The following is a 24,593-nucleotide window of genomic DNA, read 5'->3' as shown; positions in this document are numbered from 1 at the left end:
AAGAACACAGAACCATTAATTATGTTTGAAGTACATTTGGGCACCGAGAGAATCAGCGGTCAGTGAACACCAGTATGTTCCTCGGCGTGATGAGGTCACCTTATGGAGCCGTTGAGCTCCTCCACTTCCTCCCTCAGCCGGCGCGCCTCCTCCTGCAGCTGCTGCCTGTCCTGTTGCAGCTTGCCCAGGTGCTCCACCGTCTTCTGCAGCGTGGTGGCATTGGTGATCTGAAAGGTCAAGTAGAAATACGGGGTAATCCGCCTTTGTTGGACAACTGCTCAGAATCAGATACAGAATCATTAAAGTCACTACCAACACAGACCCAAGCCATAGCTTTAACCCAGTATATTAAAGTCACTACCAACACAGAGACCGACGGCATAGCTTTAACCCAGTATATTAAAGTCACTACCAACACAGCCCCACGCCATAGCTTTAACCCAGTATATTAAAGTCACTACCAACACAGCCCCACGCCATAGCTTTAACCCAGTATATTAAAGTCACTACCAACTAGGGATGGGCGTGAGGAATCGATTACTCGAGTACTCCTCGTTACAAATGAACTCGGTTGGTGGACAGGCAAACTCGAGTTTGCATATACACACACAAACAAAGTTTTCTGAAGCAAATGTATCAATTTTCTGTCGGCGCCACTAACGCATGTGTGGGCACAAAGAAAATTAAATGCATCCATTTCCATGGCGCGTTCCGTGCCGTGTGCAGGTGTAACCAACTGTATTTTTAAAGGTAATATAACAATGCAGTGGTGCATCAATCCCAGGTTATAAGGAGACTGGCTTGTATTCTTAATAGAACTCTGATAAAAGGAATAACACACAGACACAGTGAGGCACGTTTGACCTTTTATCTAACGATCTAACCATATCTAACCATCAGAATCAATCAGATTATTTACACAATAATAATAATAATAATAATAACAACACTGAACCTAAAACACTGAACTCAATACACTGAACCCAAAAGAGGTCCCCAAGAAAAATAACAAACTAAATAAAATGGGTACCCAGCAAGTCTTTGAGTGCACTCGATTCAATGAAAGGGGGCGTTCTGTTCCTACCACTACCGCTACGGCCGAACGCTCTTGAGCAGGGGCCAGTCGATGACAGGCTGTCCTCTTGTTCAAAGTAACGTCAAATCTTCCTCCATATCTTCTATTTCTTCCGTAATAACCTTTTCTTCGTTTCTCTTCGTCTATATGTTCACTCTTCAAGTCTATGTTCGCTCTTCAAGTCTATGTTCGCTCTTCAAGTCTATGTTCGCTCTATTAGGGAGCGTCAACAAAAACACGGTCTCCAGGCAACCGTTTCAGTTAGCGGCCGTCAGGAATATAACCTTTTCTTCGTTTCTCTTCTAGTCTATATGTTCACTCTTCAAGTCTATGTTCGCTCTTCAAGTCTATGTTCGCTCTTCAAGTCTATGTTCGCTCTTCAAGTCTATGTTCGTTCTTCAAGTCTATGTTCGCTCTTCAAGTCTATGTTCGCTCTTCTTACGCGTCAAGCAGAGAACCACTTTTTTGGGAGCGTCAACAAAAAAACGGTCTCCAGGCAACCGTTTCAGTTAGCGGCCGTCAGGAATACATTGTAGCACGTGAACACTGGTCGCTACAATATACTGGGAATATATATATACTATAGATATACACCATACACACTACATTAAATATATTATTATAATATATACATTCATATAAAATGACATATACATATATTAGCAGAGAGAGTGAAATAGCATGGGTTACACAGGCACGCCAGAATTCAAAAAGTTAAGAGATGGCGGTTAAAGCAAACCGCAGCGAAGAATTGAAATACTTTAAAGAAATAGGAGATCATAAGGTGAAATGTAAAATATGCCAAGCGAAATCGAGCTACCAGAAAGTACTATGCGGCAACATATGCTCCTGAAACACAACGGTGAGTTCGGGAAAGCAGACCCGCAGCAACGGTGAAAGTGAAAGTGTGTCGGCTATTTTCACCGCCGCAAGACGCAGCTGTAATCCCGGGCGTGTAGAGAAGATCACAACGCTGAGTATTCCCATAGTCCATTTGCTGCCGTTTTATTTGCAGCTTTAAGCAGTTATTTGCAATGGTTAGGCTACTTGTTTCGTTTTTTTTAAACTGTTACAGGCCTTGGTTCGACGTGATTTAAATTGTGAGACGCATATTTATTTTTGTAAGGAAAATGTGTTTTGAACGTTTGCAAAAATAAATAATGAATACTCTGATAACTCTGACTGTTTTGATGGAGAATAAGCATTACATGTTTGGTTGGTAATATTGCCGTTCATCATCAGGCATATTCCTGCTGCAGATGCGTTGCATTCTAAAAATAGATTTGATTTAACGAGTACTCGATTGATCCTCGAGGAATCCCTTCGATCACTCGAGTTTGGAATTTACTTCTCGTGCCCATCCCTACTACCAACACAGAGACCGACGGCATAGTTTTAACCCAGTATATTAAAGTCACTACCGACACAGACCCACGGCATAGCTTTAACCCAGTATATTAAAGTCACAACCAACACAGAGACCGACGGCATAGTTTTAACCCAGTATATTAAAGTCACTACCGACACAGAGACCCACGGCATAGCTTTAACCCAGTATATTAAAGTCACAACCAACACAGAGACCGACAGCATAGCTTTAACCCAGCATATTAAAGTCACTACCAACACAGAGACCCACGGCATAGCTTTAACCCAGTATATTAAAGTCACTACCAACACAGAGACCCACGGCATAGCTTTAACCCAGTATATTAAAGTCACAACCAACACAGAGACCGACGGCATAGTTCCAACCCAGTATATTAAAGTCACTACCGACACACAGACCCACGGCATAGCTTTAACCCAGTATCTTAAAGTCACAACCAACACATAGACCGACAGCATAGCTTAGGGCTCACCGATTTCAGGAAAAGATTGAATTGCGATTTTTCTGGCAGATATTGCGATTTCGATGTTCTTCACGATTTTCTTCAAATCAAGCTTCAGTGCAATATTCACAATGTACAGTGATATCAATGAACAGTAATATTTCCAAACATGACATCACACCATTAAAACATTACATGTAATGCTGGGACGACGCGTCAACGTAATCGATGACGTCAACGCATAAATTATGTCGACCCGAAAAATGCGCGTCGATTAAAAAAAAGAAAAAAAAAAAAGAAAAGAAAAGATGGGCGGCGCCGGAGCGTAGTTGCAAAGCGAGTGGCTCCTCAGACTTTCATAAGTGCAAGGCGCCACGCACTCGTTCCTCTAAAGCATTGGTTCTCAAAGTGCGGCCCGCGGGCCAATGGCGGTGTCACACTAAAATTGTACCGGCTGCCAAATTTGTACCGGGTACGTAATCAGTTGTCCGTTGCCAGGCAGCGAACAACAGATTACGTAAGGGGTTGTCCGGTGCCAGGCAGGTTTCAGAAAACATTCCCGCTCATGTTGCCAAAGACGAAATAACATAATACAGATAACGGATCGCTAGATAACACTTGTTTTTACTTTAAATTTGTATTGCATTTAATTGTTTGATCAAATTTAAATAGTAAACTGAGTGTTTAAAGTAGATAGATAGATGGGTAGATAGGTGAGCAGGCATTTACTAACTGGTAAATGTTTTATATTATTATTATTCACGTTATCCCCATAACATATAGCTATTACTGTGTAGGGAAATAGATAAATGCAATACAATACAAATATAAAGTTAGGAACGCTAATAAATGTAATTTGTAAAATAAGCGTTATCTGTCTTGTCACGCTCAATGAACGAGTTTGCGAATGTACTTGAACCTTCCCACGTCATTCGACGCGATCGTCCGTTGCCAGGCAACGTTCGACGCGATTGTCTGTTGCCAGGCAGGTTTGGAATGGATTACTTAAGGATGACGTACCCGGTACAAATTTGGCACCCGGTACAAATTTGGTGTGACAGCGGCCCGCGGAATCATTCCTGGCGCCCCGCAATGACATACATAATTATGTAAGTTATATAAAAAATAAAAAATAAACTTTTTTTTATTTTATTATTATATCAATATTAATTTAAACAAAAATAAATGAATATAAAGAGAAAAGTCGACTCTCTAGCTTTCAATTAAATCCTTTTACATTTGTTAGTTTTAATCCGACTGTACATTACTTTGAAAGGCTGAACCTCAGTTTCGTGATTTACACCTCACATGACCTTACTCCCAGAGGTCCACGGTGCAATGTTTTTTTTGACCACTGGGATGCTGGCGGCGTTTCAAAATGAGCCAATTTTTTTTTTCAATTGGCGGCCCTCAGTCAAATTTTGGGTTCCTAAATTGGCCCCCAGTTGTCAAAACTTTGAGAACCCAGCACCTGAAGAGGCGCCACCCGGTAGCAGCTGCAGATGACCGAGCACCGTAGAATTCTAAGAATGCATTACTTTGCACTTTTATTTTGGAATTTAAAGGCAATAAACATGTATTGAAATGTTAAGGAATTCATATTTTTTTCATTCAGATATGTAAATCAACATGTATAAATTGCTATTAGTCAATTAATGAGGAGATAATCGATATTCGAATCGAAATCTAATCGGACTGAAAAAATTAATCGTTAGATTAATCGATTAATCGAAAAATAATCGTTTATCCCAGCCCTAATTACATGCCATTACTCTAATGTAAGAATGAAAACTAAAGTTAAGAATTGATTTTAAATGTATTTATTAAGAAACATGCATGTAAACTAAAGTCCTTGCCAACTGCAGTTGTTACCACTGAAGAACTAAAAGAGTCATCTTTGACTGTCTTAACTTAGAAAAGTACTACTACTTTTTAGTTGTTTTTTTAAGACAGTCAAAGATGGCTCTTTTAGTTAATTCTTGCATCAGAGTATAACAACAAAGGGAGAGACGTCGGAGAACCCAACGCAGTCTATTCATAATATTGTAATGACCACGGAAGAGGCAGTGAATGAAGTATTAGACAGCCATTTATTAGAAACCTAATAAACCGTTGGAACACACAAGACCGGTAACCATGGTAACCATAGCAACGCCAGTAAACAAACGCCAGCAAACAAACGCCAGCAAACAAACGCCAGTAAACAAACCCCTCGAAGAGAGCTCCCAGCCCTACGGCCATCCGGATGCTCACACAGCTTTTGGCCGTGACATTATATATACACAATTATATTATATTAATTTGCCCGATTCGCGTCTCTAAGTTGACGGGTGAACGCACAGTAAAACCGAAAAAAACATGGCTTTGGCGATCCCGAGATCGCGTTGTCTGAAATCGCGATTTCGAAATTATAAATCGTTCAGCCCTATATTAAAGTCACTACCAATACCTATAAACTAGATCCCTGGGCTCTGTAATCACATCACACGTTTTTTTCCTATAACTGTTACACTGACGACACTCAGCTATTCCTCTCTTCCCCTCATCTGACAACATCCTGATTGCAAATTGCATCTCAGAATGTCTGGCAGACGTCAGCACTTGGACTACTATCCATCACTTGAAGCTTAAACTCAATAAGACTGAGCTCCTCCTTTTGCCAGGGAAAGACTGCCCTCACATGGACCTACTGGTCACTGTTGAGAACATCGCTGTATATCCATCACCAACTGCCAGAAACCTTGGTCTGGTACTGGACATTTGGGCTGCACCGCGAACATCACAGCGGTGGCCCGATCCTGCAGATTGCTCTCTACAACATCCGCAGGATCCGGCCCTTCCTCAAGTTTGATGCAGCTCAGCTCCTGCTCGAGGTGCTCGTCATCTCACACCTTGTGTTAGAGACATTTTCGGTCTGATATAATGTTTTATTTATTTATTAATATTAGTGCTGTCAGTTTAACGCGTAATTAACGGCGTTAACGCAAACCAATTTTAACGGCGTTCATTTTTTTATCGCGCGATTAACGCTCTTTTGGCTGGGCAAACGTTGGCGTTTTTTCACCTGCTGTCTAGCAACAACTAGTCACGTTAGAAAAACTACAACACCATACCGGATCTAGCTACACCGGAAACAAAACAACAAGCACGCCGCACAAACTTGTTGGGGCATGATATGGAGCGGGTGAAAAACGCCTTAAAAGTGTGTGTGTGTTTGTGGGTCACTCTGTTCGAGCCTGCACGAGTTTAATGTTGTCGTTAGCTGTTACGTCTTTCTAACCAATCGCAGTTCAAGGAACACCTGGGCTGTACCACTTCGGGATGGGCCGCTCAGTTACTCACCTCTAGACAAAATCAAATTGGTTGCGACGTTTACAGATTGTATGTGTTGCGCCTGTCGAGTGAGTGAGAGGTTGCGGTTGCACAGTTCAGGCTGCCGGACGGCGCTGCAAGGAACTTTTATAAACGCAATATTGTTATCCTGCAGCAATCAGCCCGACAGCCCCGAAATGTTAACGGCCCACCGGGAATTCTCCCGACTCTCCCGATTACCACTCCGCCACTGTGTGTGTGTGGGGGCGTTATTCGATAGCCTGGTAAGGTGTATAGGCCTACGTACGGTAGGAATATTCATACTACCGGTAGTTTCAATAATACATTTAATAGTAATGGTCATTTAATTTCCCATCTTTGCTAAGCAAGAGTTTTGTTTGAAAGTTCAGTGACTGAAACAAATAAAAGCCTGGGCTATTGAAGTTTTACGGTAGGCCTACCACGAGCTGTGTTTCCATCCCCCCGATTTTATGCGAATTTTGAAGTATCGAATCAGTAAACGGTGATGGTAACACAAATTTGCATAAAAATCCTCTAATTCGCAAAAAAAGTTTATCCGCTCGCTACAGGTGGTTTTTAAGAAATGCGAAAGAAAGTAAATGCGCAAAATGGGAGATGGAAACACACTTTTCGAAACAGCTGTGACGTAGGGAACATTGAACACACAGGACTGACAACGTACTTCCGATTTCCGCATAACGACCGGCCATAGCAACCATGGACATATTATAAAATATAAAATGTCATAATAATATAATATTCATAGTCATATTATGTGTCATATTATATGTCATAACATATATGATAGCAGCCCTTCCGACATCAACTTGTAGCGTCAATATAAATATATTTTTAAGCGTTTGTACGTAGACATCCTATATCATATATGTATACATGATATAGGATGTCTATGTTTGCATATCCTTTAATCATACCGTGTCCATTAATCCCTGATATATGGGCACCTAAGTAATGCCAGTCAAATCGTCTGTTCAGCCTTTAAAACGAGAGCTGGTACATTGTGGAAAATGCATTAAACTGTAATCAGAAAACGCGGTTATATGCTATAGACCCTGGAGTATCTGTGGTATAAAGGCAGCAATGAATTTCGAATTATAAATATGTACAATGTATCCTTTAAATACGTCCATGGAACAGATGGCCAATGTGAATAATAGGTACGCTGAAGAGGAAACATTTTTCCTTGCTGTCATCGAAGAAAAATACATTACAGCTATTTTAGATGGAAAACAACGCAATTCCACTATATATCAGGACCTAAGAGAGGCTGTTATCAAAAGGATACGACAAGCCCTGGAATGTGTGTAGTTTTCTGCTCCAACCACTTGATGGATTTAATTAAAATTTATTTTTTGCAAACTTTCTAAAGATTCGCTTCACCTTTTCGATGGAAACGTGATTACTGTCATGTCACCTACCAGATGTCAAGTGGACCGGGTTGATTCACTGCGGGTCTCTCTTGATGCATGCGTTCTGTCCTTCTCAACACTCTCTGATCTCACTAAAAGGCTAGCAGCACGGAATCAAGGGATATATTTATAATAGAAAAAAAAATGCGATTAATCGCGAGTTAATTATGACATTAATGCGATTAATCGCCATTAAATATTCTAATTGCTTGACAGCACTAATTAATATACAAGATGGTTTTGGCTTGGTTATTTGAGTTAATTGTTTGTTTTATCTTCTTTCATTTAGTAAAAACATATTTTGCATTTGACATGTTGGGGATGCCGTATTTGAGTTAATGAAGCGCACCTGTTTGTATTTAGGAGGGGGGCCACAGGTGAATAGGTAGACGGGAAGCCGTAAAAAAATGTAACCGCTCAGTGACAGCTCTTTTGATATATGTTAGAAAAGGTTTATGTTGATCCTCATGTTTTCTTTTTGCTTTTGGTGAAATAAATACCGCGAAGCTGACGGACGATCCCTGCCTTTTATTTTTGAATCAAAAGAGCGAGTGTGTCTCAAACCCACAACCCCGAAAGAACGTGCATATTTTTGATTACCAGCAAAATAAGTCACGACATTTAGTTAAAATACTACGCATTGTCGAGCTTTAGTTAAAAACGTATGCATTGTGGAGCTTAAGTTAGCAAACTACGCATTGTGGAGCATCAACTCTGCGGGACAAGCTCAAGACGGCGAGAGTTACAACTGCTTTAGAATACAGCGGAGCCGTGAGTAAACGAAGCGCTGACGATTCATGAATGGAGCGCTGGTGGTTCAAATTAAAAAAAATTAAAAAAAAGGTTCTCTTTGTCAAACAATGGAATAAATGCCTGCATGCGCATATTGGATGTTTGATAAAACGAAGAACTATGATGTCTATGCTTTTGGAAGTTTATATGGCACGGGGAAATACGTTTTCTGCATAATGAAATCAATCAGAGGAAACAATTGTTGAACGGATATTTGGATTGAAAGAATCAAGTAAATCAGTTCCTTAACGAATTACTTCAATGAAACTGATAACCAAATAATCATGGACACGGAAAGTGAGAATCCTCACGTTGACGCCGCATGGCAGAGGAGAAAAAAGTCACTCAGTCCATCACGGAGAGGAAAAGTTGGCGCATGCACGCGCAAAATGAACGAAATAAAGACTGCTGGTGCCTGGTGGAAATGTTGAGACGATAGATGAAGACGTTGGAACATTTAAAACGGTCTCTGAAGGAATTTGAGGAAATTCATGCAAATATGCAAAGGTTATTATCTGATGAAATAATGGAACATGAAAGAATGAACTGGTATGAGCCAAAGATGTCTACATTCAGAAATTTTCTAAAGGATGTGGAAATGTGGAAAAAACCGGACCCTCAATGGCTCATTGGGCCACAGTTCTAATGCATTAAGAACCTGAGGAAGAACAAAATGAACGACTTCTTCAGTTTCCTCAGCCCACATTAAAGTGGCTGCACAAAGATCGGCTCTCCTAGCCTTGGCAGCATGCCTTAAAGCAAAGCATGAACTGGAAATGGAGGAGGCTCAATTAAAATCTAAAATGGAGAGAATGGTACTGGAGATAAGCCTGGCCAAATCCGATGCAAGATTGAGAGTTCTGGAAAATGGGGAGCAAATGCAAAATATTCCCAATCGTCCAGAAACACCACATGATGCCATGAATGAATATCTGGAAAACTATGAGGGAAATCCTGACTGTGATCTTCAACTATCTCCAATTAAATTTGATGAAATTGGAGCCATGCCCAAAACCCCACTCCAGAGGATGTTAAACCAACAACCAAATGCACCAGAACGGGCGTAAGCCCTCAACAAAGCCCAAGTCCTGTGGCCCAAGTGGACCTCCAGGTATACTCACTCTTTCACACATACTCAACACTTGAATTTCACTTGAGTTTTGCCCAATCTGATACAGTGGCAATGTTAAAACGCAGCCTGATAATTCATGAACAGGTATGAGTCACACCACTCACCTCAATTGGAGTAGAGTTGGATAAATGGCCTCAAATCTATAACGCTTTTAAGCAGACTATAGGGTTCAGATAATGCATTAGATGTAACATTGGATAGCACACTCCCATTTATGAGGTTATCTTAATTGTTATTAAACTCTGCTGTAATTTAATGATTTAATATGCCTTTATTTTTAATTTTTAAACAGAAATTTCCAAATCAAGAGCTCATAGTCCAGTCACTTCTGAAACTCTAACCAAGGACACTCCAGGGCGACAGGCGCAGAAACTTTCGAGCATCATGGTACTCTATCCACACATGGCTAGAATATTCACTGACACAAGACTCAGAATACTGTTATGCATGCAGGCATTTTGGCCTTCCACACACAGAGTCAGTGTTTACATCAGCCTTGGGATATAAAAACTGGAAAAAGGCAACATTCAGAGATGGAGGGTTTTGTGCACATACAAAAAGAGAGGGTCACACAAATGAAATGATTGCTGATTGCTTAATGATTGTAAATGTGGCTCAAACTTTAATCTATCTTGCAGAGTCCGCCTAATACCCATTGTGAATATGATGTTTATTATTCTGTGTTTGATAGATGTTTACCGACAGAATTGAAGAAACATTGACACTGCTTACACTGAAGTCATTAGGGTTTCATTGTCATGTTACAATAGTACTGTAATGTATGTTATACTTTTTGTTGTTGTTATAATTGGGTGTCAAGCAACAAAGTTGCGAGAAAACCTATTGTTTTTGTATGAATTCCTACTATTATTTACCTGCCATGGGAGTCTATGGCACTCCATAGAACCGCTTGGCGAAAAGTTGCTAAATTTTGCACACCGGTTCAGGACAGCCCCATTAGCCCAACAAGCCAATTTCACGTCGCTAGCCCAACTGCTCTAGTGCCACCAACAGGTCAAAGTTGCACATGCATTCAAGTTCATAACTTTCGACCCATTCATCCAATATTCACAAACCATTCACAAATCTCTCTTCACATGAGTATATTTCCAATATCTCAGCAGCCCTTTGACATATCATAACTATACATAGACCCATGACATCATCATGGGGACACTCAATGAATTTGGTGATCATTGACCTCTAGGGGGCGCTATAGTTAACAAAGACGTGTTTTAACTCATCTCTCGTCACGTGAGTATATTTCACACTTATTTTCAATGTCTGGTGATACTGTCAGAACGCCCCATATAGCTAATAAAATATTTCCCATGGCAACCTCAGAAATTGGCCGCCATGTTCAAAGTTGTCACAATCAATATTACATATCCATAGGCCACAGATTATGTCCAATCATCATGAAACTTGCCAGATTGATCTTCAGACCAAGCTGAACAAATGTGCCAAACAGCTTTTTCTCATTCAAAACCGTTTGGCCGTGACAGCCATCAAACTTGATGGCAAAGCCGCCAAATAAGCCTTTTTTTTTTCTCAGTCATCTCTTTAACATATCATAGGCAAACTTGGAACATAGACTCATGACATCATTCTGGGGACATCCAAACAATTTGGTGACCCTTGATCTCAGGGGGATGTCAAACAGGAAGTGAGCTAATTTCTATGCAAGGCCTTCATGCATCCAAACCAAACTTGGCTCATAGTCTTATGAGCGGATGCTTGTTTACATGTGTCTCTGGTAGGGATATTGTTCCGAATACCCTATGAATTAGTGTCACTTGTTCATTCGGGCAGACGATAATGCGCCCTTACCACTAGGTAGCGTAATTTTTCCATATGGTAAACATTGACGCGTTCTCGCATAATGCTCTAGCTCATTCCACCAGCCGTCGTTATTACTGATTACCGAGACGGTCGTCATGTAGCCACCTAGCCGATTACGTCCGTCCGGCAGAATTAGTTTATAGAGTCCCATAATGTTTGACACCCACATTGCTGCATGCAGCTATATTTTCCATGTTGTGATCAGACTTGATTAAAAAAAAACATTGTAATTTGTATCCTTGTTTTGTATTCTTGATGATACACTGAGAGAATTTACTTGGCTCGTCGCCATAAACTGAGGACATCTCTACTATGAAATAGAATACCTAACTGTCATTGAACATCTGTACAACCATTGTTCGACTAAGTCGTACAATAAAAAATAAAAACACCAGTAGCAATCAGTAAATCAACAGTTTAAAAACAAGTATGAATACAGAATAAGTGTATTATCTTTTGGAAAGTGTTAGCTCCTTTATTACTTTGCATGTAGGAATAAGGAAAAATTTGATATATTGAATACTTTTTCTATTGCACCTTCACCTGAATCACAAATAATGTTGAGATGTTTGCTGTATGTGTCTTAAATAGCTCTGCATCTTCTGGTGAGACACATGCTTGCCACCCAAAAATTATCACTAGCCCCATCCTGGCCACCCCAATGAAATTGTCCTGGCTCTGCCACTGATTGTACCGATAGCGATATATTGTTTCACTTTCTTATGAGAAATGTACTTGTAAGTCGCTATGGATAAAAATGTCTGCTAAATGTCCAAAATGTAAATGTAACACAGAGACCCAAGGCATAGCTTTAACCGAGAATATTAGAAGAATGTTTTAGGCTTTACAGTACTAAGGGCAAAATACCAAAACGAAATGACAAAGAAATGACAACAAATCATAATTCAAAATAATAGCCCTAATCAAGTGGTTTTATGTATGGATGATTTAATGAAGGTTCGGGAAGGAAATTAGGGTCTTACGTTGGACTGAGCCTTGAGGGTGGGCACCAGGTTGCAGAGGGTTTTAAAGCCGATGTTGATGTTGAAGCGTCTCTTCTGCTCGGCAGAGATGTGGGGCACTCTCCGGCTCTTTGACAGACAAATCAGAAACACATCGGCTTACAACTGTTCTGGAAACAGAACTTTGCGCCATCTTCCCCCGGGAAGTTTAAAGGGATTTATACGATGCAATGTGTTCTTTATTGATGCATATATATTTTTCTACTTCATTTGAATTAAAAAACAAAGAATCTTCTAGGTATACGTTATAAACTATAAAAAAAATTATATCATGAAATTAAGACTATAAAAATTCTTGCATTACAGAGTTAAATCCCATTTAAAAAGCCCATGCATGAAGGCTGCAACAGCAGCATATTTAGCTTGCCCAGACTGTAATAAAATATGTTTTAATTTATAAGCAAACCACTAAGAAAAGCAAATACAATTCTACGATTGGACCACTAGTAGCAACTGCATCAAGTCATTTCGTTTTTTTAAGCACAGGTGACAGATTGATGGATTTTAACGTATAGATTGCAGCAAACTCACGGATGACCCAAGACAGAGATTCATCTGGTTTGGATCGTTCTTTAAAAATTCTGAACTGCCAAGGGGCGAGTGCAAACCATCTGGACCACATGGTGAGCCTTGACCTGCGTACACACACACACACACACACACACACACACACACACACACACACACACACACACACACACACACACACACACACACACACACACACACACACACACACACACACACACACACACACACTCTGAGGTTGATCTGGTTAAAAATGTACAAGTACAGGATCAAAGGATGAGCTTGGAGAAGCTGCTGGTCTTACTGGAAGTTTTCTGCCCCTTGCAGCTGGAGGAGTAAGTCTCTTCTTTAGGGACAATGGCCTGGGGACTCTTGTGCGTCTGTGGCACGATGTGAAACGCAGGGGCCTGAGAGACAGGCATTAACAAAGCTATAGAAAGGACAGCATTTACTGGAAAAATGCAGGCTTTTGCTTTTCAAACTATACGCCCAGGCAAACACAATTGCACGCAAGTTCAGCTTCTGTTCAACAGAGGTGAAGGTAGCCCTGTTCAAAGCATATTGACCAACGCTTTACTACGCTCAATTATGGTCAAGCTACAAGAAATCTAGCATGCAGAGGCTGAGAGTTGCGTACAAAAAATACCCAGAGGGGGCAGTGCCAGCCAGATGTTTGTCACAGCAGGAGTGAGCACATTCCATGCACTTTTAAGAAATCTCATGTTTAAATTTATGAAACATTTGGAGGAATCTCGGAATGGTATCATTGTGGTACTTGTAAATCCCACTCTGAGCTGTGCTCGCTATACCTCCAGCCTGAGGGTGCACTGGCTGAAATGTTTGTATATTAACTGACTTTATATATTTTTGTATTGTATTTGTATTGTACTTGTGCTATTTATGGACTTGAGTCTGAAATAAAGTTTTCATATCATATCATATCATCCTGATCACAAATGTGTTTTATAGACAAAACATCATCACATGCATGTTGCAGATTGAGTAGGGCTGTGAAACAGGCAGTGACACCCATGATATGGATACCTTGCCCATTACATGGTTGATCCTATAAAAATTGCATTTACATTTAATATTACACGCAAATTGCATTTTGTTGGCAAAATAATTGCTACAATGAATAGATTGCCACCTCTGTCGGGTATAATGATTGTATATGGTGTTTTGGGTCAACTGTTCAATAGCTAGGTTTTATCTCGGATGATATCGGCCACGTTACAAAAAATAAATAAGCCTCAAATATCTTTAGCGAATATGCGTTAAGGAACACCGGTACGTAAAGTCCCAGCGTAAACAAGGTGGCGCCCACTGGGCAGCTACAAGTGACACCTAGTTCTGCCCTAAACCAATATGATCATGTATGCGCGACGCAGATCGGACAATGACAGAAGTCGGACGGACGTAAGGCAAGCGGTTAAGTATTAAGTAAAGCATTAAGTGTGATCAAGCAGGAATTGATGAGGAAGGAAGTGATTTAGACGAAGCATGACATGTTTGTTATGAGGCAGGAATTGATTCCGATACAAGAGCAGTAAATAGTTATATTATGAAGCAGAAAGTGAATTTGATGTCAAGTATACATGTCAGTAAGTGAAATAAAGCAGGAATGATTCTGATGCAAAGTGGTTGGCAGCTGTGTAATAAAGCATACCCCTCCCAGACTGGAAGATGTAATGACCATTCCTGCACTGGGAACGACTTCGGCCTTCAACGGTGCTGGTGTTACAATCAGAGCACTTGGTCCAGTAGAAAACTGACCTAAAAAGCAAAAAAAAGCGTTGGTAGACTTGATAAAAGCAGTGCTGCTTATACAACTCATAATTAAATGATCCAATACCATTCTGAAATAGGTAACTAAAGTTCAGATAACTAGACTTAGAAACAAAAGTGATCATCAACATAGATAACTATGCTTGCACCATGCTAATATACGTTTGTACTGGCTTTACTGTACGGCACCTAGGGCTCAAGGCCTAAGCAAATGGTATATATATTTACATGGAATATATTTTCATCACTATCAGGGAAATAACTGGGCTTAAAAAGCTGGTGAATTCAGTGTTTCAAATGGAATTTGAACACTGATTAAAAAAGTTTTAGGAAAGCCGTAATTCGTATCCCCATGGTTACGACCCAGGGCAACTTTGATAAATTTTTTAGCAGAGACTTTCAGGCAGACACCGTAGTTAGCCGCTGCCCAGACAGAGCTCCGCGTATCCACACTAACCGCAACGCCGGCAGGGTTTTGCATGAACGCTCTAAAAGAGCGGTAAACTGAAGGGACCCCTCTGCTACTGAACTTGTGCGCGAGCACTGCTCGCTCTTGCAATGGTGAACAATGCTCCCTCTCGCGATGGTGAACGACGCTCACGCACCGTTGACACAATGACACATTGTATAACATCCTTGCATTGTTTTTTCTTGGCTTTTGAAAGTAATCTTAATACTATAGTAGTATACAGTCATCTTTTTGTTTGGGCACTGGGTAATGGAAATGATTGGAGGGCTTGGGCTTGATGGGTAGGAGGAGGTTCTATTGAAAAATAATAGAATCAAACAAGAAGAAATTGACGTTCACAGTTCATTTTCTGGGACTGTGAACGGAGTTCAAATTCAAAATTGTGAAATATGAACGTGAACTAGCTCCTTTTAAACTGAACTGAACTCTGAGCTAGCTCTTGTGAAGTGTGAACTTGAACAGCAGTGACCGCCGGTGCCCCTTGGTGACGTCATGACGTCAGACTAGGCACACAGGCACTGACACAAAACACCACCTGCGTTCGCAGCAGAGTTGAACTTTCCAAAGTGTTTTCGGGAGAAAAAAACCATAGGATTTTAGCCCTTCTTTCTCTGGGGACATATTTCAGTGACAAAGTGTTAAAATGGCATAGATTACTAAGCTGACGATCATATATAGACAAATGATCACATTTAAAAAATAAACAAAAGTTGGTTTTGGGTTCACTGGCTCTTTAAGCAAAAAACATACAATATCAGGTTTTCTATTGTCTAATAAATTCAATTAAAAATGTCTATGAAGGCCATGTGAAACCAATTCTATAGAAAAGTTAATTGACCTGTGAGCACCAGATGAGAGGAAGGTAAGTTGTTGGCTGGAACAATTCTCTGCATGTGGCGGCCTTTAGCTTTATTTCCCCCGGAGTTGTGGATGGGTCGGGGCAGGGCGAAGGTCTGATGCTTGTTGGCCGGACAGGGAGCCAGTGGCAGGAGCTGGGACACCAGTAGCGTTTGGGCCTTCTGCGTGGGGGCGGAGCTGTACTCCAAACCCTGGTTGTAGGTGGAGGACACATCGCTGGGCACTGCGGAGGTGGAGGAGGCGGCGGTGGTGTGTGTGATCCCAGACAAAGATCCATGGTCATCTGGCAGGCAGTGTGTGTGTGGTCCGTGGGCTACAGGCTGAGGGCCTCCTGGCTGAGAAGCCGAGGTACTCCGTTGGGGGAACAGAGGCATGTAGCCCTGTACGTATGCACAGCCGTGGGCATCCGTCCCGGAGCTCTGACTGGCTGTGGAGTGAGGACCCAAGGGCCCAAGGGCTTGGCCAGAGATGCCCTCCGCAGAGAGCTGCATGGAGGACATTAACTAAGGCGTCGACCAGGAGAGAGACGGAAAAAAAAAACGAATTAAAGAGAAGCCATATACTGGACATACAACTGAAGGAACGGCACAATCACTGGTGTAACAGATTAGTGCAACATGTATTTGGGCTCAAGTGATGTCACCTACAAAAGTGACATCGCTGGGATGTTTTTGCACCATTTTAGAACAACAGGTTCAACTAGAAAAGGCATTTCCTTTAAGAAATTGTGTTGTGACTGGTGGCTGTTGGAAGACTGACTGAACTGGATGCTGTCTTTAAATGATTTTTAACAATTGAGAGATTGATGGAGATTAAACTGAGTTCAACATTTTAAAGTCTGAATGGAGTAAATTCAACAAGTACGATAGGCCTATTAGTATGATGATGAGGTACTCGTAGTACCTCAGTCGTAGAAGTAGAATGAAAAATTTTAGTATTATAGTCTATGATGGTATGATAAGTACTAGTATTCAGACCTGCAAACTCCTCAGAGTAAAAAAGGTGACGGTGTCACCGGGGGGTGGGGGAATCATCGGCCCAAGGACTGATATTTTGAGGTGTTTTGAGATAGACGGCTACTCAAATTCTGAGCTACCCCGGGCGGGATTTAGCGTGAAGATTCCTTACGGAGGATGTAGCACACAATACAATGGAAAGATTTCAAATAACGGACTTGGATGCAAAATGTAGCCCTTTATTATGCAGAAATTTGCTGTTGGTGTATTAGCCTAGGACATTTACAATTACAATTAGGGCATTTAGCAGACGCTTTTATCCAAAGCGACTTACATCGCTTTGGTGGTTAATACACACATTGACACACCAACGGCAGAGTCAACCATGCAAGGCAGGAGCAGTTAGGGTTAAGTGTCTTGCTCAGGGACACATCAACACTCTGTTAAGATGGGGGTCGATCCCCAGCTCCTAGGAGGACCCCCCATCCTAACAGAGTGTTGATGTGTCCCTGAGCAAGACACTTAACCCTAACTGCTCCTGCCTTGCATGGTTGACTCTGCTGTTGGTGTGTCAATGTGTGTATTAACCACCAACTACTAGAACTAGCAACCTTTCGGTTACAAGACAACTCCTCTACCTCCTGAGCTAAGCCTAACTAACTTTATACAAGGTCTATGTTCGTGCAGTACTCTGCGTTGACTCGGTCCTAAAAAATACAATATTATTGTAAATTATCACATCAAAAAAGCGATAGCTAACGTTAGTTGAATCAAGCAAATAAATAGCTGTTTTTGTTCCAAAAAGCTTGACTTACCTCGAATTTAACATAAGATAGTTCCTTCAAATTAGGGCTTTAAGGTATGGACTAAAATGTACTGTATATCACGGTATGATTTGAGGCATAGACGGTAACGGTATTATATCACGGTATGTTAAAGGTTGAGTATGGAATTTGCTTTTTTGGCCATTTTTGCAAAATTACTTGAAATCCTTATCGTAACCCGCTTACAGCCACTGAGTTAGAAGTACTGACATGAAAATTAAACAAGTCAATCATCTGTGGAACGGGCAGGGCTCGAAAAACTCCAGCCAATCATTTGGATTGCCACCTCGTTGCATTGGACAGTAAGTACATTAATCAAACGGTCGTACTGCACTCCCCCTCCCCCGCGCCCCGCGCGCGACCCCTTCGTGCAGTACTCGTGACCCAGAGCAAGCTCCTGTTTGTTGTTATCCTGCGGTAGCTACTGGAACTAGTTAATCCACATTTGGACCTAGCAGTAGAAGACAATTTCCATTGCAGACAAGACGCCACCATCCCCACCACCACCACCACCACCAGCAAAGAGAAGGAAAACTCTTTTTCAGAGAGTAATTGATAATAAAAACGCTGAAAGAGAAAAACTGAAATCAAGAATAATCCTAGGCGCTGCTTTCGAACGTTGGCGGCCACTGAAGGACGAGAAGGGTCTAAAAACCGATGCTCGTGTGGCGGTTGACCTAGTTTCAAAGTTTATACCGTTTATACTCGGTAATACCGGTGTTGAGACGAGTGTATTACTCGTTGTGAAAATGTCCACACCGCAGCAACCCTAGTGAAAACCAGGACTTCCAATACAATTATATGAAACAAACATACATTTTCTAAAAATAGCAATGATTTATGTGACCGTTTAATGTTTATAACATCTGGTGCAACCATAGCCGCGAGAACGTATTCTCAGCAGGGGGTGCTGGAAAAAAAAAACTCAGCCTGCACTAGACTCGCAACTCGTTACATTGATAAAAAAAGATATATAGCAGCGCAGCTCAATTACACCAGTGCATGCGCGCACAGTTGAAAATCAATCGTTGTGTTCACTTCCTTCACACCATGGTTCACATCCAGCTGCTCACAGAACAAGTTTAGCGCACCACCGCTACCCTCACACTTTTTCATATAACCTTTTTTCAGCACTAGGTCATATGAGCATTAAATAAATGCTGCGTCTCAAAATGCCTTGGACAGCAGTGAGGATGACTCGCTTTGCCACGGGCCGAAACAGTTCGGAGCGACCACAGCCAGAGCGAACACAGCGGGGCAGAGGACTGTCAGGAATAGTCTTTGGTGTACACATCAGTACGGCCTATTTTCACTACTGTTTAGTGGCAATGCAGTGTTTTATTCTATGCCTTTTTATTTTCGTATATTTTTTCAATGAATACAATTTATTTTTTCATAAAAACAAGATCTGGTCTTCAAATCTTTTTTCCAAATATAGGTCGTCTTACAATGGGGTTTGTGTTTATATTCGGACCAATACGGTACAGCGGGCGCTCACATAACGTTAAGCATTTCCTGGTGCATAATGTGACGCTTCAGAACCTAAAATCCCGTTTCTCCCCGTTGACACGACAACACATAACCGGCGTTTTCAGAAATCTCCCCTTGCTAGCCTGGCTCGCTGGCTCGCTCTCGCGCATCTCTGTTCGCGCTCATGCATGATTGCGCGTCCAGGTACTTGGAATGGGTGGAGTCAGAGTCAGCGTTGAAGGAGAGGGGGTAGGACCATTTGAGTTGTGTATTTTCAAAATCTGCTGGCGTTTCGCAAATCGCATACCCAACCTTTAATTTTATCTTCTAATTTCGTATATAAATGCTTCTGAAGGGGTAAAATACTGGTAGGGCAGCAAAACTGCATAAAAAGTTACTCAAGTTACTTCCATCTCCGAAAAACACTAATGTTTAATAGCATGGATTTGTTTCTCCACTTGCTTGCGGACCTTGCCGTAAAGTTCTGGCATCTCGATTTGGCTGAAGTATGTGCGGGCAGGTAACGCATACCAGGGATTGAGTGTTTTGACCATCTCTTTAAAGCCCTTTCTATCGACATTTTGAAAGGGAACCATTGTCCTTACACAGGTAAACAGTGACAGCGTTTGTTATCTCGTTCCACCCCTGGCATTTTGTAGTGGGGACTGGCTTTGGAAAAAGCCTGCGGAAGCAATGTCCTATATGCAGAGACAGCTTCACGGTACCAGCGTCTGTCTCGTACGGTGGGGAATGAGAGCTTGTGAGGGACTATTGCGCAAGCACGCAGGCGCGCTTACGTCGCGCCTGCATGCTTGCGCAATAGCATATTGCCTGCGAAGGCAATATCGCTGTAAAAATCTGTACGGTAAAGTCTCACGGTAATGTCAAAATCCATACCGTAGCGCAAATTCACTTACTTTCTATACCATTTATACCGTACACTCCTACTTCAAATTGGCGTTAAGAGTTTCCATCAGACTCACGCGGTAGCCAGGCGTCTCATCCAAAGGTGAGCTCAGTTGGCGCTGTTTGCTTCAAGATTCTGAAGTGCTGAGATTCCCCCCCCCCCCCCCCCCCCCCCCCCCCCAAAAAAAAACCTCTCCGGTTCTACGCGATTCACGTGAATGACCCAATAGACCAAGAAAACAGCGATTGTTGCCGATAAGCGACAACTTTGCAGGTGTGAGTATTAGAATGATGATAACAAAGGTGAGGGAATTCGTTCACATCTAGGTTATTGAATTAAGGTTGAAGAATGATCAGGCTAGATAGATGGAATCTTATCTATATGCCCCATCATTGGTTCTACATGAATTATCATTGCTGCAAGGGTCCATGTCAGAAATGTTTAACCTTAATTAGATCCTGCTTTGGCTAAAGCGTGGTGAAATCACAGACTCTGGACCTCAATGGAAGTCAAAGAGACGAAGTGAAAATATACGAAGCGCGTATAAAATAATTATAGAAAGAATCTATACATAGAAATATAGAAATTATTTTTCGATCAGTGCAAAGATCTAAATGTGATGATTGAATTTAAATGTAGAAATATTACCGAATTGTGAAGTCTGAAGTCTCCAAGAAATATACATGCATTAAAGTTGAATATTTTAGAAAATATAGAAAACACAATATTGGGATATCCTAAAAGGCTGTAACAGCTTAACGAGGTACAAATAGAATTTATATGGAAGTCCGAACCCGATCCACGGCATCGGGCCGATATTTGCCAATTACGCTGGATCAGATATCGGAGTGGAGAAATGAGAGCTACCGCATGAGAGCTACCTGTTGAAAAACCAAGTCAGCAGCAGTGTGGCTGTATTTCAACCTTAAAGAAGAAAAAATGGCAACAGCCAGGGTCTGGCTGTTGCACGGTTGTTGCACGGTTGTTGCACGGTTGTAACCTCGGCTACAGCTGATCACAGATGTTGTGATAGCTACAAGTTTGGCTTCCACAAAAGCTAACAATTTCGGACTTTGAGGACGTCCAATCGATTAAAATTATTAATAAATTGGAAATATGATTATTATAATTTGGGCGTTTGTGTCGGGACCCCATTTTTATGGCTAGAGGCTAGCTGCTTCTTACATATACGATGTACTCCCGGTAGAAGCTAAATGCTAATGTAAACTATCTTTTTCACGTCATGATATCTACACCAACGATATGCCATATGAAAGACTCCAAGGAGTCCAACCGTACAAGCTGGGGATGGGCACGAGTAGTAAATTCCAAACTCGAGTGATCGAAGGAATTCCTCGAGGATCAATCGAGTACTCGTTTAATCAAATCTTTTTTTTAGAATCCAACGCATCTGCAGCAGGAATAGGCCTGATGATGAACGGCAATATTACCAACCAAACATGTAATGCTTATTCTCCATCAAAACAGTCAGAGTATTCATTATTTATTTTTGCAAACGTTCAAAACACATTTTCCTTACAAAAATAAATATGCGTCTCACAATTTAAATCACGTTGAACCAAGGCCTGTAACGGTTTAAAAAAAAAAAAAAAAAACAATTAGCCTAACCATTGCACATCATTTAAGCTGCAAATAAAACGGCAGCAAATGGACTATGGAAATACTCAGCGTTGTGATCTTCTCTACACGGCCGGGATTACAGCTGCGTCTTGCGGCGGTGAAATAGCCGACACACTTGGTTGCTGCGGGTCTGCTTTCCCGAACTCACCATTGTGTTTCAGGAGTATATGTTGCCGCATAGTACTTGTAGTACTCTGGTAGCTCGATTTCGCTTGGCATATTTTACATTTCACCTTAAGATCTCCTATTTCTTTAAAGTATTTCAATTCTTCGCAGCGCTTTGCTTTAACCGCCATCTCTTAACTTTTTGAATTCTGCACACGGCACGGCACGCGGCACACAGAAATTTGATACATTTCATTTGCTTTGTGCCCACGACATGCGTTAGTGGCGCTGTCATGCCAAATTTGTACCGGCGCCAAATTTGTACCGGCCTACGTCATCAGTTGTTGACAAATTCCAAACCTGCCTGGCAACAGACGACGCGATCGTCTGTTGCCTGGCAACGGGCGATCGCGTCGAATGACGTAGGAAGGTTGTTGAACATTCGCGAACTTTCATGCTCGTTCATTGCACTCCTTCATTGAGCGTGACAAGACAGGTTTTTGAAACCTGCTATAAACACTCAGTTTACTAGCTAAATTCGATTAAACAATTCAATACAATACAAAAATAAAGTAAAAACAAGTGTTATCTAGCGATCCGTTATCTGTATTATGTTCGTCTTTGGAAACATGAGCCGAATGTTTTTTGAAACCTGCCCGGCAACGGACAACCCAATCAAATCAGTTGTCAAGTTGTCAACAACTGATGACGTAGGCCGGTACAAATTTGGCAGCCGGTACAAATTTGGCATGACAGCGCCGCACAGAAAATTGATACATAAGCTTTGTTTGTGTGTGTATATGCAAACTCGAGTTTGCCTGTCCACCAAGCGAGTTCATTTGTAACGAGGAGTACTCGAGTAATCGATTCCTCACGCCCATCCCTCGTACAAGAACTTATTTCGACTAACCAGATGTGAAAGAATAACGTCAATAACACTTCCTGGTTACTACATGTGATGACACACACGCATGCATTGCATACGCACAAGCACACACACTTGATTCGACCATTTCAAACTATCATCTTTAACAGCTCAGCTATTGTCTATATTATCTCAAATGTATTCAAACTCTAACCATTTAGCCATTTGTTTAACTCTTCACTTTATGTTTTGAATGTATGTTTTGTGTGCATGTTTACATTGTTAACTCCATTTAAACTTTTTAACGCTTTTCTTAAGTGAGATGTTTGAAGATGGCTTATTGGCAATCATGAGCAAAGTGGTTCCATATTATTTTAATTATTATTATTTGTGAGAGTAAAACAAAGTATCGGATAGATATCGGTATAGGCAGCTAGCCTAAGCTATGGTATCAGAATTGAAAAAGTGGTAACGGGACATCTCTAATATTTAACATATATTTAACAAAATCCAACATCTACGGCCCCATAGGACTTGTGTGGGGGATGGCCAAAAAAGGTGAATAAGAAATTGCCAGAAAATTATCAATGCAGGGCGCCCAGGCCCCTTACTATGATTCATGCTACATTTTTCAATTTTTTATCTAACTAATGATTTTTTTCTGATAATACCTGATCAATACCTGATGTCAATACTGAGTGACCTTTAGAAAGAAGAACACAGACTTGTTTAACCTTGATCACAACAATTAGCTGTAACACTAATCAGCCCTACAGGCAACCCGGGTCAGATACAAACTCTTGTTTCTGCCATGCAGGACAATGGAGAAACGCAATACATACATAGTTATCTATGCCTTTTTAAAACTGCGAACTGAAATAAGTTCCCAATTTAGAGAAAGAAGGGCAGCGTCACTTGCTACGTTGTGTCGGGCATTTCGCATTCAATTTCGCTCATTATAACACTCATAACAGTAACACAACAACCGTACTAAAAAAGTACCACAAAGTTTTCGTGGGTCGTAACCATCTTTCCTAAAACTCAGATATTTTTCTATCTCAGTGTTTTAATTGAGCTAAAACAGTAGATCAAAAAGGGGTCAAAAATAGAGTAAAACAAGAGCAACCCAAAATGTAAAAATGCATCCGCTATTCAGCCATTAGAGGGATAAAGAGATGTTATAATAATATTTTTGTATATTAGTATAACGTAGTAGCCGTTGATTTCAATACAAGCTGAACAATTTGTAATTAGAATATATTTTCTAGGACAAAACTGTGGAACTATTAGGGCCAAAAAATGTGGCGTTGTATTTGGGCTTTTTGGTGCCCTAGAAGTCTATGCTACAACTTGTATACCTAATAGATCAAATATGTCTGCCTAATGATGTTCAACTTGCATTTAATGAATTTTCCTTTCCAAATGGTAATCGCTTGAAATATCACATGAGCATATTTGAAGCAATTGTATTGCTCATTGAAAAACATATCTATGTAGTTATTTATAGCAGTTTTCTTATCAGAAGGGCAGATTTGAGGGCTGCTTTGACTTGTCTTTTGAGGCGTTTTGTATTACGGGGTGGTTGTGTGAGAGTTGTTGGCGCTTGGCCTTTACCTGTGAGCTGCTGCTGGGTAGAGGGGAAAGAGACGGTGCAGTAGGGGAGACAGTGGGGAGGAAGGGCTGACGCAGGCTGTGGAACAAGTCTGATGACAACATTCTCTATG

General features: G+C 41.1%; 1 protein-coding gene and 1 long non-coding RNA gene across 9 annotated transcripts in view; one reads left to right on the top strand and one right to left on the bottom strand.

Annotated features, from left to right (window-relative positions):
* Positions 1–24,593, bottom strand: part of mlxip (MLX interacting protein) — an 80,431-nt gene that overhangs the window by 7,517 nt on the left and 48,321 nt on the right. For all 8 annotated transcript variants that reach the window (XM_060064535.1, XM_060064536.1, XM_060064537.1 and 5 more), the window contains 7 exons: positions 24,484–24,572; positions 16,082–16,604; positions 14,663–14,762; positions 13,291–13,394; positions 12,990–13,093; positions 12,420–12,527; positions 100–227 (listed from right to left, as the gene is read on the bottom strand). In XM_060064535.1, the coding sequence (XP_059920518.1) occupies positions 100–227; positions 12,420–12,527; positions 12,990–13,093; positions 13,291–13,394; positions 14,663–14,762; positions 16,082–16,604; positions 24,484–24,572 (1,156 nt within the window). The remainder of the gene's footprint in view (positions 1–99; positions 228–12,419; positions 12,528–12,989; positions 13,094–13,290; positions 13,395–14,662; positions 14,763–16,081; positions 16,605–24,483; positions 24,573–24,593) is intronic.
* On the top strand, positions 504–2,251 carry LOC132467337 (uncharacterized). The gene is made up of 2 exons (XR_009528002.1): positions 504–726; positions 1,770–2,251. It is a non-coding gene; the product is annotated as an uncharacterized LOC132467337 (long non-coding RNA).

The sequence above is a fragment of the Gadus macrocephalus genome, chromosome 11, assembly GCF_031168955.1.
Source record: "Gadus macrocephalus chromosome 11, ASM3116895v1".
Lineage (NCBI taxonomy): Eukaryota > Metazoa > Chordata > Actinopteri > Gadiformes > Gadidae > Gadus > Gadus macrocephalus.
Note: the sequence above shows the minus strand (reverse complement) of the source record. Positions and strands in the feature narration are given on the sequence as shown.